This window comes from Vombatus ursinus, unplaced genomic scaffold, assembly GCF_900497805.2.
Source record: "Vombatus ursinus unplaced genomic scaffold, bare-nosed wombat genome assembly UNPS02014973.1, whole genome shotgun sequence".
In the NCBI taxonomy this organism is placed as follows: domain Eukaryota; kingdom Metazoa; phylum Chordata; class Mammalia; order Diprotodontia; family Vombatidae; genus Vombatus; species Vombatus ursinus.
In genome coordinates this window covers 8,726,452-8,745,277 of record NW_020954751.1, presented here as the reverse complement: position 1 = coordinate 8,745,277, position 18,826 = coordinate 8,726,452, and the positions used below count along the sequence as shown (strand labels likewise).

Below are 18,826 nucleotides of genomic sequence, written 5' to 3'. Positions count from 1 at the left end.
TGGTCTTGCCTCAAGTCTTTGCCCACTCATGCCCATCCCAGCTGCCAAACTGATCTTCCTCATATGTAGGTCAGACAGTATCACACACTTCTCCACTTAGTAAATTCCAGTGGCTCCTTATTACCTCCAAGATCAACTATAAAACCATCTGTTTGTCCTTTAAAACCTTTCACAACATAATTCTTTTCTACTTTTCCAGTCTTCTTATGCTTTAATGCCTTTCAATCAGCCAATCAATAAACATCCATCAGGCGCCTACTATGTGTCACACCATGCATTCTATAATTCAGAGACACTGATCTTCCTTACACAGAACACTCCATCTCCTAACTCTGTCCCCCACATCTAGAATGCTCTCTCTTCTCATCTCCATTTCCTGGTTTACTTGGCTTCCTTCAAGACTCAGCTTATATTCCATGTTTGTAAGACTAACTAACATTCCCATGGCCCCCTGCTGGTACCTTCCCTTTGAGATTTTCTTCCATATTATACTGCATACTGTATATATGTAGTTGTTTCCATGTTATCTCCCCATTAGAATGAGAACTCCTTGAGAATTAAGACCATGTTTTTGCCTTTCTTTCAATATCCATTACTCAGTACTTTGGCACCGTGCTTTGAGCATAGTAAGTATTTGTTGGCTAACTTTTATTTTTGTATCTATGCTAGAGAGCATCATAGTACCTGGCATATAGCAACCACTTAACAAATGCTTGTGGGTTGATTGATTGGCAGTCTTTGCAAAGATATAGAGGCAGAATATAAAATGAATATGGGATTTGAAAAACAGCAATAAGCCAATTCACCTGGAATACAGTGTATGAAGGGGAGCATTATAAAATAAATCTGGAAGGATAACCTGGAGGGCATCATGCCTGGTACATGGTAGGTGCTTAATAAATGTCTGTTGATTGAATGATTGGAATCTGAATCATAAGGACTTTACATTCCATACCGAGGAGTTAGTATTTTATGACAGAATCAAAAGAAAGTCATACAGATTACTGAACAGGGAAGTAACATGGCCAGATTAGTCCTTTAGGAAGAGAGTTTTGTTAGCTGTGTGGATAATGATTTGGAGAGGGAGGATGGGTTGAAGCAGGGAGATTAATTAGCAGGTTATTACATATACTTAAGAGATGAAGGCCCGATTTCCTACCCCAACTCCTACTCTCTTCCTGAATATGCTGTCCCCCCATGTCTAGAAAGCACTCCCTTTTGAAACTTGCTTCTTCAAATCCCTAGCTTCCTTTAAAGCACAGGTTAGGTTCAAACTCCTACATGAAACTTTTCCAAATGCCCCCAGTTCTTTACATTCTTTTCCTCTTGAAGTTATTGTACTTGGTATTTATTTGAATTTACTGATCTGTATACATGTTGGATCTCTGCCTCCCCTCCCCCCCCAAAAAAAAGAATGTAAGCTCCTTGAGGACAGGTGAGTATTTGTATCCCCACACCTAGCACAGTATGTCACACATAATAAATGTTTACTGAATTTAATCATTTTACCTATCCTAGTCCAACTCTTTCACAGACAGCATGCATAATGCAGTGCTCAATGATGAAACTAAGAGCTAAAATAGATTTTGGGGGCTTAGGAAACAGCTACGTATAGTGGGAAGAGTTGGGAAGCTTGGGTTCTTGTCCTGCCTCAGGTGCTCATTTGTGATCTTAATTACATCATTTCTGTCTAAGGTCCCTGCCAGCTTTAACAAGCTAAAAATCTATATTGAATGTCTTTCATACCAGCATCCTCACAAATAATGCAATTCAATTGAACAAGCAATTATTAAACATTCGCTATGTGCGGACAACGTGCTGGGTGCTAGTAAATATAATCTATTTAGCCCTTCCCCTCAGAGAGCTTACAGTCAAATAGAAGAAATAAGACATAGGCATGAATAGGGTATAATAAGTGATAGAATGTGATAAGAGCAAGAGATGTAGCCAAAGTGCTCTAAAAAAATTTGAGAAGAGAGAGATCATTCTCATTTGGAACAGGTTTCATGGAAGATAGAGACCTTGAAGATTGAGATTGGTTTCAAGAGAGCAAAGTATAGTGTTGAGCTGTGGTGAGAGGGAGGAGGAATTGTTTTCTAGGTATGGACGACAGAGTGGGCAAATGCCAGAGGCAGGAGAGATAGAAAAGCTTGTCTAGAAAGTAAAGTATACAAAGCAGAATGCAGTGAAATAAAGCTGGAAAGGTAGGTTGAAACCAAATCGCAGGGTAGACTGGATGACTATGGAAGTTCCTTTTAGCTCTAAGCATCTATGACTCAAGTTTCTTCAGCGATGGGGAGAAAAGGGTTAGAGGTTGCTTTCCCCAAAGATGCAGCTGTAGTGTTCAATTGAAGACATAAGGAGTCACCAGCTATGTGATTAACCAAATCTCCCAAAGAATAGAACATTTTGCTAAGTTTGGAGTTCTACAATTCTGAATGTCCTGAGAGTCAAGTACAAAAGACCCACACAATCCAGAATCTCAGAGTTGGAAGGGACTGCTGAAGTCATCATGACCAACCCCCCGAGTATCTTTGGTCACATCCTAAATGTGCTCATCCAGAGTTCATTTGAAGGCCTCCACTGCCAGCTCCATGAAAGTGGAGCATGTTTCATTCTTTGTGCTTGTATCCCCATATCTAATACAGGGCTTGGTACATAGTAGGTGCTTAATAAATGCTTAATGATTGACTGATTGATTGACAGTAGCCTATACCTCCTGAGGCAGACCATCTGATTTAGAAAATAATAATAATAATTAATGGTTAGGGAGCTTTTCCTTATATCAAGCCAAAGTTTGACTCTTTCCAGCTTCTATCCATGGCTCCTATTCTGTCCTTCTACAGCCAAGCAGGACGAATCTAATTTATTAATTCCTTTTTCGTATAACAACCTTTCCAATACAAATATTGTTCAAATTATGCCATGACCTGAACCTAAGGACAGACTTTATTATGAAAACGGGTTCATTTTGGACCTTACCCAATGCCACTCAGTAACCATCAAACCCAATTGAGTTTTCTCTGTAAGGAAGTTTCAACAATCGTGTCCTCTCTCTGCACCACAGAATCTTCATATGTAAATTGAGATTGGGGATCTTAAACTTTTCTGTGTCATGAACCCCCAATGGCAATCTGGATCCCTTCTCAGAATAATGTTTTTAAATTCATAAAATAAAATGCAATGTAGTTATCAAAATATTTAAAGACGCAAGTTCACAGACCCCAGGTATTAGATGACTTCTGAAATCTGTCCAGTTCCCCATCCTGGATGCCTGTGAAGTTCAAAACCATTGTTCAACAGAGAAGAGTACAGGATTACTATTTCTTTTTTTTTCCCCCTTAGGCAATTGGGGTTAAGTGACTTGCCCAGGGTCACACAGCTGGTGTCAAGTGTTTGGTCTAGAGGCCAGATTTGAACTCAGGTCCTCCTGACTTCAGGGCCAGTGCTCTATCCACTACACCACCTAACTGTCCCTTAGGATTACTATTCCTAAAGGCCCTGAATGGATGTTTGGGGAAAGGATTAGGGTTTCTTTGAAATAGGACACAAGGTGAAGTCAACCAAGTCAAAAATTCCAGACTGACCATTCACAGGCACATTCTCTCTGTTTTTGTCTCTCTCTCTCTCTTTGTCTCTCTCTGTCTCTCTGTCTGTCTCTCTCTGTCTTTCTTTGTCTCTCCCTCCTCCCTTCCTTCCTCCCTCCTTTCCTCCCTCCCTCTTTCTATCTCTTCCTCCCTCTCCTCTCCTCCTCTTCCCCTCTCTCTCCTTCTCTCCTCTTCCCCTCTCTCTCCCTCTCTCCTCTCCTCTCTTTTCTTCTCTCTCTCTCCTTCTCCCTGCCCATCATGTTTTCAGATTTTCCCTTTGTACACAATGAAAGTTTAAAGTCTATTGTTTTCTCCAGGAAGTATTCTGAGCCTCTCTAAAGAGCCCGGCCATGCCTTCCTAAGAATCTTTCACTGTTAGCTGTTCTCCTGGACTACTTTACCCTGGGAAGATATTATATTCTGAGTTGAACTGGAAGAGAAAAGCAGAAAGAAAAAAAATTAAAACATTTAAAAGTAAAATTCTTCTTCTAGTGTTTTTCTGAATTCCTTTGGCTGCTTGAGGTGTTGTTGGTGCTTAAATAAGTATTGTCTTCCTCAAAGCCCTGCCTCCCTTTCTGCTTGATCTGAGAGAGGGTGTTGAAGGCTGCCTCCGTGTCACTACAGTGGTGTGTGTCTGCATAAACTTGTATCATATGGCAGACTAGCCTTTGCAAATTCCCAAGGGCGGGGAGGGTGAAGAGAAGAATGCTTGTGAGGTAGATCAGTTCCTCTGCACATCCTTGGGAACAGCATCAGAAGGAATGTTTTTAAAGAGAACAACAATATTTTGGATCTAACAGAGCAGGGTGCTAGAAGCCTAGGTCCTTCTGTTACGGTCACTGCCCCAGGAGGGCCAGCTGAACATGGAGGGTCATTACCACTGACCTTTCCCCCCCCCAGTGATAACATGGTCCTCCTCTACAGCATCAAACAAACATAATAAGTAACACTCCAAGAAGCAGCTTGACATATGCTCTGGCCTTTGGACTTGGAGTCAGGAAGGACTGAGTTTGAATCCTTTCTCAGACACTCAATGAGCTGTGTGACCCTAGGCAAGTGACAGTATCTTAGTCTCAATTTTCTCTTCTTTAAAATAGGGATAAGGATAGTACCTCTCTTACAACATTGCTGTGGGGATAAAATGAGAATGATTATAAATTGTTTCACAAACCTAAAAGCATATACATGTTAACTATTGTTGTTATTTTTTTTCCTGTTCATTGAGAAAGAACACAAATAGACCATATTTCCTCTGGGTGTGTACCTGAGACCCCAGAGCCCCCAGGGAGCCACAACAATTCACACAACAGGGTTAGGACCTAGTGATACTCAATTGTACTATGAACTACTTTCTGTGTCTCATGTCAGAAATGAAGAGGTATCATCCAAAGACCACTGACTGTCATCATAGCATTAGGTTCAAATCATGCCTCCAAAGTATATTACTTATGTGTCTTGGGCTGGGTCAGTCAGTGAGTCATGTAACCTCTGTGGGCTTAGTTTCTTCAAGTGTAAGTCTTAACAGGATTTTTACTGAGCCAGTCTCTAATCTGAGAATGATGAAAACAGCAGACCAGAGACAAAGTGTCAGTAATTAATTAGTTTCATTATGAGGAACAGATTTGCAAATTGGGAATTCTCCTGATTAGAATTCCACCTTGCTAAAGTGAAGACAGAGATTATATACATAAATTACAATGGAAAGGGGTTGGGGGGGGAAATGGATCACAAACAACCATTTCCCAGGGCCAGAGTAGTTTCCCATGGCAAGCCCAAAGTGGAAAACCATACAACAGTTCTGGTGTCCTGTGGGAGAAATTATTACTCAAGTCTTTGGGGGTCATTACTTGGTGGGTCATAGGATTAGAGTTCTATGAAGGGAACAGGTTCTGCAATCTTTGATTCACTTCATTTACAGTACACAGGCATAAGAATGCAGTGAGTAAGAGCATTGTCAAGGGTTTGATTGATCATTTCAAGCAGCATTGTTAATTCTGACTCCTGAGCCAGAGAGGCAGCTCTTGAGAAATCTAAATTATTAGTATATTCATTACATATGTCATATCAATTAATATGAAAATATAATTCCCTTCAAATAAGATAAGGGGGAAAGAAGGTAGACTGGATGGCCTCTAAGTTCCCTTCTATCTCTATGAGTTCATAAGTCTAAGAATATTGCCCACTGAAATTTGTTCTTTGCCATAACAGAATTACAGTTGGTTAGGCTATCATCAATAGCTTTCTTGTGCTAAATGTCCTGTTATAATGTGTCATGACTATTCTTCTCTGACTACAACAAGGAGACATTAAAGGAAAATTTACTAATAATTAGATCTATCCTAAAGTGGAATGGGAATGCCTTCAGGTTGGAGTGGGAAGGCATAGTGGATTCCAAATCACTACAGATATCGGAGGCGGTGGGGAGGAGGGTGGCAGATGACCACTTCTTAGTCAAAGTACAGAGGGAATTCCTGTTCAGGTACAGCTAGGCTTCCATGACTTCTAAACTCCGTTTCAACTCAAAGTTGTTCTGTGATTCTTGGATTCTGTGACACCTGAGGAAAACTTTCTTCTGATATAACTGTATTACATTGCTTGAGTGATTTGTTGAAAACTGTGCCAATTAGCTGGGCATGGTGGCACACTCTTGTAGTCCCTTAGGCTAGGGAGACTGGGGAATCACTTGAGTTCAGAAGTTCTCAGCTTTAGTGGATTAAGCTGATCAGGTGACCTCACTTGCATCTAGTGACCCTCCTGGCACCAATGTGATAAGCCCAGGAAAGTGAGAGGTTACCAGGCTACCTTAGGAGGGGATAACAAGCCCAGTTTGAAAAACTAGAACAGATAAAGCTTCTGTGCTGATCAGAACTGGGATCAGGCCTGTGAATGGCCACTATGCTTGTAGCCCAGGTGAGATCAGGAGGCCCAAGCTAGAAAGAAAAGAAGGGATATGAAGGGAAGGAGAGAGAGAGAGAGAGACAGAGAGAGAGAGAGACAGAGAGACAGAGAGAGACAGAGACAGAGAGACAGAAGGAAACTGAAACCACAAGGAGGAAAATTTGTACAACTAGTAGATGATGAAAAGGCGGAATGTCAAGTCAGGTTGAGAAAACAAACTTATAAGTGCCAGGCACTATATTAACTGCAGTGCAGTGTTCCTTTAACTGTAATATGCAACTTCTGATGTTGGAATGTTAAAATTGGCTCAAGATAGTTAATAAATGAATCAGGGTTAGGACCCAGATGTATTAAATTTTAATCTATGACTCAGACCAGTTCAACATGTTGCCTTTTCTTATATGAGCAAGTTTTATTCCTTTTCACATTTATCTTCTGAAGTCAATCTCCCACATAATCTCTCTTCTTTATTATGTATGTAATATGTGTAATTAATAAAATGAAGGGGAAATAGATTGATTTATCCTTTTAATGTGCTGTGGGTTGCAACTCAGGAGTATATTTGACCTCTATTACTAAAAGATAGAAGTATTGAGAATTGGTTGCATGGCCAGATTCAAAAAGAAGGTGTTAATGATTCATTGTTAATGTAGCAGGAAATCACTAGTGGAATACCCCAAGGTTCAATGGTTGACCCTGTGTTGTTTAATGCTTTGTTTTGTTTTGTTTTTATCAATGACTTGGATAAAGGCATTGATGGAAAACTAGTCAGATTTTCACATGACCTAAAGATGGGAGGAGGTTGGCTAGCTAACTCCATAGATAAGAGAATCAGGTTCCAAAAAGACCTTAAGAGATTAGAGTACTGGGATGAATCGAATAAGTGGGATTCAATAGGGATTAAAGGGCAGCTAGGTGGCAGTGGATAGAGTACTAGGCCTGGAGTCAGGAAGGCTCATCTGCCTAAGTTCAAATCTGATCTCAGATATTTGCTAGCTGTGTGACCCTGGGTAAGTCATTTAACCCTGTTTACCTAAGTTTCCTCATAACAAATGAGCTAGAGAAAGAAATGGCAAACCACTGCAGTATCTCTGCCAAGAAAACCCCAAATGAGGTCGGGAAGAGTCAGACACAACTGAAACAACTGACCTGAAACTGAAATAAGGATAAATGTAAAGTCTTACACCTGGGTACAAAAAATCAATTTTACAAATACAACATGGGAGGAGAAGAGTTGGAAAGCAGCTCTGAAAAGATTGGGAGGTTTTAGCTGTGTGTAAACCCAATATGAATTAGGAGCGTGACATGAAGGCCACAAATCTGATGTAGAATGGAACTCCATTAAGAGAAGCATAGCATCCTTGAATCTAGAGATGGCAATCCCGCTGTACTTTGCTCCACCAAAATTCAAAATGTGTTCAGTTGGGCACTTCATTTTAAGAAAGAATATTAGTAAGCTAGTGTCTAGAAAGCTAGTGTCCACCAATCAAAATGGTGGAGTCCATGTCCTATGAGGATTGGTTGAAGGAACTAGGAATGTTTAATATGGAGAAGACTCAACAGCCATCTTCAAGTGTCTGGGGTAGGGAAAGGGAGAGGTATAATTCTTTGGTTTGGCCCCAGAGGGCAGAACTGGGAACAATGGGTATAAGTTACAAAGAGGTCGACTTAGGTTTGATCTGGGGTTGGAGGTGGGGGGGCCAGGTAGGGAAGGGGGAACCTTCCTTCCTAACAATTAGAATTGTCCAAAAAGTAAAAGGGACTGCCTTAAAAAGTGGATAGTTCCCCCTCCTTGGGGATTTTCAAGTGAATGCTGATTTATCACTTGCGGCCTTTAGGAGGATCCTCTTTTCATGTATAGATTGGTCTCCTCCATTTCTCAAAATTTGTGATCCTATGAACACTTATAATTTTAGAGATAAGGAAATTTGAGTCTAAGAAAATTGAGGCCTAGTGACTTGCTCAAAGTTATACAAATATTTAGTGGCAGCTAGGCAGCACAATGGATAGAGTGCTGGGCCTGGAGTCAGGAAGACTCTTCTTCCTGAGTTCAAATCCAGTCTCAGACACTATCTGTGTGAACCTGGGCAAGTCACTTAACCCTTTTCTGCCTCAGTTTCCTCATCTGTAAAATGACCTGGAGAAGGAATAGCAAACTACTCTAGTATCTTTCCCAAGAAAACCCCAAAGAGGGGTCAAGAAGAGTCAGACATGAAAATGTCTGAAACAAAACAAATAACAGAAAACAAACACAGGCCACCTGACTTCTAATCTAGTGCTCTTTTGATTATTCTGATCTCCCCTGTCTATAAAATGGCCTAATATCATTTTACTTGCCTACAGGTAAGGGAAGATGAATCAACAATACAGTGTCCTTTAAGAGTACTAAATTTGGAGTGAGAAAAACCCAAGTTCAGTTGCCAGTTCTATTTAATACCTGACTGATTGTATGGAAACAACTAGAGTGAGGAAGGATCTTTGACAGCCAGAAATCAAACTGGGGTCTTCCAACTCTAAATCCAGTGATCTTTGCACTACGTGCCCAGCTTTGACTATGGACAAACCAGTTCAGCTCTCTGGGACTCAGTTTCTTCATTTATCAAACAGAAGAGTCATATTAGATGATTTCTAAGCTGTCCTCCAATTCTAGATTCTTCAGGCCCTTCCAGATCTCAGACTGATGTCTCTGTGATCATTAGTGATCATGTGTTAATTTTGTTTTTGTTCTACAGAAGAGATTTCCTGGGAACCAAGGAGGCCTCCCTGCTTTTGATGGCCATGTTTCTCCTTGCTGTGTTTTACCATGGACAGCAGGTAATGGGAACATGTGCGTTCACCTCCAATTTATTGACTTTTGTTTCAGATTCTCTTAAAGGGATCCATTGCTCTTTGCTATTCATGATTATTATCTGCTTAAATAAGTTTTGGCCTTTAATAAACAAAATATAATAAAGACCAACATAGAAACCAACTAATTAAAATTGTTTTGTACACAATATATTTTGAAGAACCATTTAACCTCCATTACAAAGGAGTGTCCATCTAAAAATGGGAATTCTAATTTGTTCTGGGGCAACTAGTCCTTATCCCAAAGTTATGGTTTTTTCCACATAATAGGATTGACTAAACTAGTCCCTGGGATCTTTAGAATTTTTTATTGTGTCAGCAGATTGTGCAGTAGTTGGTTGACTGAATCAATGATGAGTCAATCAAAATCATTCAAAATGAGTTTTCTTATTTCAGACCAAGTGATCCTTCCACTAAACCCCAGTTGCAGTTATGTAATCTTGATTCATAGAATGGACTTCAGAAGGAACTCATTTTCATTGAAAATGTTATTAGAAAGTCCCTAGATGGTTATGTCTAATAGTGGAAACAAATGTTCCATTTGGAATCAGGGACCTACCTCCGTAGGTAGAAAACCTACGTCTGTAACTTACTACCTGCATGACCATCAGCTAATCACTTAATCTCTCAGGACCTATGTTTCCTCATCTGTCAAATCTGAGGATTGAATTAGATGACCTCTAAGGGTCCCTTCCAGCTCTGTTTCTGACTAGTGAATCAATTCCACTGAACAATCTGGTAAAATGCCTAAAGACCATGGGACACTTGCATATATAACCATTGATACAAAATGGATCATACAGGCTTTTAGCAACCTAGTGAAATCTATGAATCCATTTTTAGAGTAATGGTTTTAAATGCATAAAATCAAATACATAAGTTTACAACAGAAACCAATTATGCTAAAAATATAGCTTTATATGCATGTATATATACATGCATACAACTTATATGTATATGTATACAATTTATATGAGTATATATAATCTATACACATATATTCATATGTGTATATACATATATGTGTACTTATATATACATATAATATATATGTATACTGCATTTTAGAGAGAGACAGAGAGAGATTGAGTTCACAGACCCCAGGTTAATAATCCTCATTAAGGATCAGAGTCAATATGGGCCCACAAGGATCTTTTTCAATTTGAATTTGACATTGATGGTTAGGAGAGTTAGATTTTGACTCAACACAGGTAAACAACCATTTGAGCTGGCCAAAAGTGGATTGAGTTGACTTATAAGGTAGGGAGCAACCTCTCAATTAAGATATTCCAGTGAAGACTATATGGATATTTGATGGGAATATTTTTGAGGATATCCCTTTTGGACCAGAAGGTCTCCAAAGCCCCTTCCTTGTCCAAGAATCTGCAAGTAAAACTGAATGAACGTTGTTATTATCAAATCTCCCCAAATAATTGTCATAGGTTAAAAAAAAAAGCATATGGATGGGTGGTGGGAGGCAGAAGCAATTGTGTGGATAATTCAAACCAGGAATTTCCCAGCCTTCTGGTCTTGAAAGAGAGAAAAGGGAGGATAGGGGTATGGTTTATATATGATACAAGTTTAACAATTAGTGACTTCAAGATCGATTTTACCTGATAAATAAAGTGATTTTTGTGTCTGGTTAACTTCCTAAAGCCTTAGTTTTAGGCTAAGACAATACTTTAAAAAATGTAGGGATAGGGATAGCCCACTAAGTAGAAGGCTAGAGAATGGTGCACCAAACTCCTCCCAATGCCTTCCTTTATACCAGGCAGAATTGGACTAGGGTCTATGCCCCCACCAGGTATCTCCTGATGTTCTATACTCCTAAACCCTGGGTTCCTGCCTCCTTTTGTGTGTTGTCTCCGTTATTTGATTGTCAGCTACCGGAGGACAGGGACTTTGTTTTTATTAATTATATCTCTAGTACTTAGCACATAGTAGGCACTAAAAATGTTTATTGGCTTATTCAATTAGGATAGGGACTAGATCATGATGTCCCAGGTGAGAAAACTCCCTCTCTCAAGTAGGTCACTACCTTCTCTGCAATTCATGGTCTCAAGAAGTTGCCTAGAAGGCTTAAAGGTCAAGTGACTTGCCCCCAGTCAGTGTGTCAGGGGCAGGATTTGAATGCAGATTGTCTGTGTTTCAAGACCAGCTCTCTTAGCACTTGGCCTCCCGTATAAAATGTAAGGAATAAATCCCTCTCCAGTTTCCCCTATCAGTAATTCTTCAGCATCTGCTTGCATATTTAGTAACAGGAAGCTCACTACCTAATTACACAGCCTACTCCATTTCCAATCAGCTCTAATAATCAGAAAGCTATTTTCTTTCTTTTAAACCAACATTGGCCTTCTTGTAACTTCTACACATTGCTCCCAGATCGGTTTTCCAAAAGAAGCAAAATAAGAGTAAGTCATTATGTAGTACTCTATAGTTAATGAAATAATTTTTTTCCCAACAATCTTGTGGTGTGGGTAGTACAGAAGTTACCATCTCTATTTCACAGATAAGTAAACTATAGCTCAACAAGAATTTATTAAGAACCTACTATGTGCCCTGCCATAGTTAGTAAGTAGAAAACTAGTAATTCAAACTCAAGTCTTCTGACACTAGTGCTCTTTCTAGTTTAGTACACCATATAATGTCCAATCCCTTTTCCACATGACCACTCTCCAAATATTTGAGGAACATGATTATCTTGTCTGCTAAGTCATCTCTTCAGTATGTTAATATCTCTAGTGCCTCCAACCATTCTCATATATCGTGATTTGAGTCCCCTTACCCATTTGTACACACTCTTGCATGTCAATGGATTGCTTAAAATGTAGAGCTCAGATATTTTAGCCTAAAATAATTGGGGGGGGGTTGGAATAAAGAATCAAAACTTTATTTTTTTAAATATACTGTATTCATAAAATTTTCATCCCATGAATTACTGTTAGATCTATGCCAGGTCAACTTGTCTCTTTTGCCGTCTGTCTTTCTCTCATCACCCTCTCACTCACTTCAAAGAAAGTATCAAAAGAGAGTACAAACAACAAGAGAAGAATCCCAGCCAAAGCTGAAATGTGAATATATCAGAGAGAAATTGCTATGGAAACAGAGGGAGGTAATGAACCCTGGAAGAAACTGGGGGGGGGGGGAGAGAGAGAGAGAGAGAGAGCGAGAGAGAGAGAGACATAGAACTGTATTTTTTAAATAAATTTTTAAAAAGGATGAAAAGTCACATTTTAAAATGTAGACTATGAAGAATGGGTGAATGAGAGATTGAATGGCAAGTTAGAAGAGTAATTTGTAGCTTAGTGCTAATAAATCTCATACAGTGTACTATACCCACTTGGGCAAGGCAGCTCCTTCCTTCTTTCTTTCCTTCCTTCCTTTCTTCCTCCTTCCTTCCTTCCTTCTCTCTCCCTCCCTCTTCTCATTCCCTTTTCTCCCTACTTCCTTCCTCTCCCTCTGTCCACATAGGTAATCATACCCTTACCTCTGGTTGCTCTGCCCAAAGAAATATAAATTTTGATTGCTGAAACCTCACAAGATATCTTGGGGTTTACAGGCTCGGTTTCTTTTTTAATGACCATGCCTTAAACCTAAATTACTCTGACTCTCATTGATGTGCCAGCAATAGGTCCCAACCCAAGCCTACCTTGGCCATCATCATTTGGGTTTTACTGGCTCAGAGGGAGTGTAAATAGCAACTGTTTCTGTTTGGGCCAGAAATCCTGAGGGTCTCTCTGTCCCAGATTGATTTTTTTTTTAATTAGGTGGAAGAGGCCATCTTCTGCCTCATTTCTTACCTAGCCTTAATCACTGAATGGACACTGCCTCAGGCAAACTGACACGTAGGAGAGACCTTAGCTTAAAAAGGCCAAGGTCTTCCATACATCCCAGGCCATCTCCAGTTATCCTGATCTATATTTTGCCATTGGACCCAGATGGCTCCAAAGGAAAGAGCGAAGCTGATGACTTTGCCTAACTCACTTAAATTCAATTCCCTTGCAAGTCATGACATCACCTTCGTGATATCATGGTCCTTTTTGAGAAGGAAGAACAAATAACAATTAAAACCAGATTCAGAAATTCAGTCTTAATTGTTTGCATGTTTCTGGTATTTTTATTAGAATTTTTCACAGTAATTTTAAAAATGTTCCTGATATCTTTCGTTTTTACGTCACCTTCATTTCCAAATATATCCTTTCTCCCTCCCCTATAAGTCATCCTCCATAACATAGGCAGCTAGGTGGCACAGTGGATAGAACACTGGACCTGGAGTCTAGAAAGACCTGAGTTCAAATCCAGTCTCAGACACTTATTAGCTGTGTGACCTTGAGCAAGTCAATTAACTACTGTTTGTCTGTTTCCTCAACTGTAAAATGAGGATAATAACAATACTTACCTCACAAGGTGGTTATGCTCCCCATTGACTTTTCCGGGCCCTCCCTCTATTTCCACCACTCAATAACTTCTCTTCCTTTGAAAATTTTGCTAGTCATATCTACTACCCAATCAGAATCCTGGTGGATGTTGTCTATATACCCCCAGATCACTCCCCTCCTTTTTCAATGAGTTTGGTACGTGACTCAGTTTTTCTCTCCTCCTCAGCTCTTGTCCTCATACTAAGGAACTTCAACATAAATATTTGCTCTCCTTCAAACACCCTAAACACTCAATTCCTAAACCTACTCACTTCCCATGAGCTGCTCCTCCACCCCACCTCAGCCACACACAAATACAATCACACATTTGATCTTGTCATCTCCCACAGATGTACCATTTCTATGTTCAAGAATTCCAAAATCCTCTTATCTGAGCTTCTCTTTTGACCTCTCCCTTTCCCTTCCCTTACAAAACAGAATTCTTCATCCACACCATGATCTCTATTCCTTTAACCCCTCGATTCTCTCCCAGGCCATCTCCCCTGAACATCTCCCCTAGTCATTCTCTCCTCTTCTCCCCATCTTGACTTCTTGGGGAAGCAATTCAAATCTACACTGTCCTCCTTTATGCCTCATTATCATATCCCTGGTTATATCCAGCCAAGCCTCAGCCATAGATCACTCTCACCATTCACCACTGTCTTCACTCCTACACACTGGCTGCTTGGGAAATGAAGATATTAATTATCTCCTATATGCTATGTTTCTATTTGTTTGCATATTGTCTCCCCCATTAGATTGTAAGCTTCTTGAGGGCAGAGACTGTCTTTTGCCTCCTTTAGTACCCCCAGTGCTTAGCACAGTGTCTGGCTCCTAAGACGTATTTAATAAATGTTTCTTGATTTATTTTTTTTGGGGGGGGGGGCTGGGCAATGGGGTTAAGTGACTTGCCCAAGGTCACACAGCTAGTAAGTGATAAATAGTCTGAGGCTGGATTTGAACTCAGGTCCTCCTGACTCCACAGCCAGTGCTCTATCCACTGTGCCACCTAGCTGCCCCTTGATTTATTGATTAAGGATCAAATAAGATAAAATTTGTGAAGTGCTTAGTACAGTGCATGGCACATAGTAGGCGCTATATAAAATGTGTATTCCATACATCTTTCCCCTTATAACAAAGAAGAAAATGGGGTGGGGGTGGGAGAGAGGGATTCAGCAAAACTAACCAACAGAGCCACCTAATCTGACAGTATATGGAATATTCTATACCCATAGTGCCCAACTCTGCAAACGAGGGAGGGATGTATATTTTCTCTCCTCATTTTTAGGACCAAGCTCAGTCACTACAATTATACAATGTTTAGAAGTGTTTTGGTTGTTTTTCTTTTTACTTCTATTTATGTTGTTGTAATAATTATGTATATTGGGGGTTTTTTGGCAGTAATTCTTAGCTCTTAGTTTAAACTTAGCTAATGAAAAGACTGGGCCAAGTCTGAAAGTAAAAAATATTGTCAAAGAACCTAAGAAAGTGAAGTTAGAGGAAATAAAAACTGTTGTTTTCACATATCAGCTGAAGTAGAATATTGAAGTAATTCGACTCAATCCAGATAATTCAGACCAAATAAATTCCAATTAATAATAAGTTCTATCTATATCTCATAAGACTGTTGGAGTCAAATTTTGCTTCTGCTGATTACTAGCTATTTGATTGTAGGAAAGTCATTTAACCTCTCTGAGCCTCAGGGGACTTTCTAAGACTTATTTAATGAGTTATAGAGCCCTTATGGTAGTAGAGAAGTTCTCAGTACAGGCGGTTCTCACATCAGGAAAATCATAGACCCTTGACATCTTAAAGTCATGATGATCCTTTACATTCATTTATCACTGTACAGCATATAAAGTGCTTTCATATGTATACTCACATTTCAATAGGATAGAGGTATTATTATGCCTATTTTATTGGTGATGAAATTGAGGCTCATAGATATGAAATGGTTTGCCCAAGGTCAAACATAGCTCATCAGGGGCTGAGCTGCAACTCAAATCCGCCTCTGGCTTTCAGCCCAGGATGTATTCATGCCTGCATAATATTATCATACCCATTTTTTTCTGCTAAGATGATTTGAGTATCAGCAAGTATAAGTCATATGCCAAACATCAAATAGATATGAATTTCTTTATCATTTACCTTTAATCTTTCCACCCCATTCCCCCGTAACCACCACATACATATACACTGTTTAACTAATTTAGTATAATGTACCTAAAAAGAATGGGGACACTGAGAACTAAGTGGTATACTCAGTGGGCCCATGGGCAAACTTGAAAAGTTTGAGAAAAAGCTCGTGAGAAAGAGTTATACTGGCACTCTAGGTATCCTAGCCATCACCTAAGCAGCTCAGTAGAACAGTGGGTAGAGTGCTGGGCCTGGAGTGTGGAAGACTTGAGTACAAAGCTAGTCTCAGAAACTTGAAAGCTATGTGACCCTAGACAAACCACTTAACCTCTATCTGCCTCAGCTTCCTCAACTGTAAAATGAGGATAATAACAGCACCTACCTCCCAAGGTTGTTGGGAAGATCAAATGAAAAAATCTACATAAAGTGCCTGGCACATCTTAGGCATTTGAAATGTGCTTGTTTCCTTTATTGCCAGGCCTTCCCACTAGGACCTGGCTTACGACCCCCAAAGGTGATATGTGGGGTGACTGAATGAGGAGTCAAAGATGACACCTAGGTTTCAAGTCCGGGCAACTGGAAGGATGGTGGTATGCTTGAAAGTAACAGGAAAGTTTAGAAGAGGGGAGGGTTCAAGGGAAAACAATATGAGCTCTGTTGTGGACAGGTGACTTTAAGATGTCAATAGGACATCTAGTTCAAGATATCCAATAAGCAATCGGTTATGTAAGACTGGAGTTCAGGAGAGAGAAGGCTGGACAAATAAATCTGAGAGTCATCTGCGTAGAGTTGATAGTTGAATCTATTTGAGCTACTGAGGTCATCAAATGAGATGAGAGAGGGAAAACTTAAGACAAGCATCTAAGACAGACCCTTGTGGACACCCATGGTAAATGGGCATGACCTATATGAAGAGCTACCAAAGGAAACAGAGAAGGAAGGAGTGATCAGAAAGGTAGAAACAGAGCAAAGAGAGTCATATTAAGAAATCATGGAGAAGAAAGTGTATCTCGGGAGAGGGTGATTGACAGTGCCAAAGGTTTGGACTGGATTAGATTAACTTCCATTAGATTGGCTTGTATTGGATGAGAGAAGCTTACTATGCCTGGGGCTGACAAGGTAGACCTTGGTTGTCCTTGTCATTTGTCCTTCCTTCTCAAAAAGGACCATGACATCAGGGAGGTGATGTCGTGACTTGCAGGTGAATTGGATTTAAGTGAGATTGGACTGTGCAAAGTCACCAGCCTCACTCTTTCCTCTGGAGTCATTTGGGTTCAATGCCAAGTTATAGATCAGGATGACTAGGTCTCAGTTTGTCTGAGGCAATGTCCATTCAGTGATTAAGGCTAGGTAAGAAATGAGGCAGAAAATGGCTTCTTCTACCTAATAAAAAAAATGAATCTGGGAGGGAAAGACCCTCAGAATTTCTTGCCAGAATAGAAACAATTGTTATTTACATTCACTCTGAGCCAATCAGGTCCCAAACAATGACCAAGGTAGGTTGGGTTGAAACCTTACCAGAAACATGAATATGCAACATACCATAGAAGGGATCATCTAACTTCCAGGAAAGACAAAGAAATTAAGTGTCAGTACTAACTACTACATTATTTTACTCTGCTAGTACATTGATACTTAAAATAATCTAAATATGAAACACTTTACAGGATTACTGATTAAGTATTTTACATTTCCCTTCCACTCAGCACTATCTCCCTCAAAGTCTGTCATCTGGTGAATCAGGTCAGGATAAGGATGATCATGCAGCCCATGGTTATCTTCTCCAGGTTATTGTATTTGTCCTTCCTTCTCAAAAAGGACGATGATGTCAGGGAGTTGATGACAAGACTTGCAATTGATTTTCATTTGAGTGAAGGAGATCTGTGCAAAGTCACCAGGGTTACTTTTTGGGCCCTCCTTGCTCAGAGTGAATGTAAATAGAAACTGTTTCTCTTTTGGTCAGCAACCCTGAGGGTCTTCCCCTGCCATTTATTTATTTTTTTTTTTTATTAAAGGGGCTTTCCCTTCACTCACTTTTTAAAGAGGCCTATTCACTGAAAGGACGTTGTCTCGCTCAAAGTGAGAACTTGAAAAGACCTTACCTTAAGAAGGCCAGGGTCTCCCACTGCATCTGGAGCCATCTCCAGTCATCCTGATCTGTATCTCACCACTGGACCCAGATGACTCTGGAGGAGAAAGTGAGGCTGGTGACCTTGCACAGCTCTCCCTCACTCAAATCAAAGTCAATTACAAGTCATGTCATCAACTCCCTGGTGTCATGGTCCTCTTCGAGAACAAAGGACAAACACAACAACACAGTCTTCTCTAAGAGTGCTAGAGTAAGTGCCAAAGATTCTTTCAAACTAAAGCCAGTACCAATTGAGGAACCAGAGTATTCAAGCTTCTCAAACTCGCAAGGTGGCCTTTGGGCTAGGATACATTCACCTCAGGACTAATATTTGTTTATCAAAGATTAGGAAGAAAAGAAGAAGCTCAGAAGAGGCAGCCCTAAGCCCAAGATCAAGCTCACCTAGACAGCACACAGCCTTTAGTTGCCATGTGCTCAAATAGCAGGCAGGGTAAAGGTGGGCAAGCTGCACCTTCCTGACCCTCACAAGTGAATGCCTTACCACACGGAAAGTCCAAAGAAGAAGAGTCAAGGACAGAGCTACTCCCTTTTTTAAAAGTCCAGTGAGCTGCTCTTCCTGCTCAGTGACCAACAAGGGAATTGGCTTGTCATCTCAAAGCACCAAGTTTCCTTTGCACTATATCATGTACATAGCCTGACAGAAGCAGCCAAAGGTCTCATCATCAGCCCTCAGCCAAATGCTAAGCTATCCCATGAGGTCATCAGAATCAAGAAAGGTCATTTAGCACATGGCCTATTCATCCATCTCTCTCTCTCTCTCTCTCTCTCTCTCTCTCTCTCTCTCTCTCTCT

At 40.2% G+C, this 18,826-nt stretch overlaps 1 protein-coding gene across 1 annotated transcript in view; it reads left to right on the top strand.

The window, feature by feature from the left end:
- ADCY8 (adenylate cyclase 8) overlaps positions 1 to 18,826 on the top strand; it is a 361,242-nt gene that overhangs the window by 289,938 nt on the left and 52,478 nt on the right. Inside the window, exon 13 of the mRNA XM_027845527.1 lies at positions 9,221 to 9,299. Coding sequence (XP_027701328.1) covers positions 9,221 to 9,299 — 79 coding nt within the window. The remainder of the gene's footprint in view (positions 1 to 9,220; positions 9,300 to 18,826) is intronic.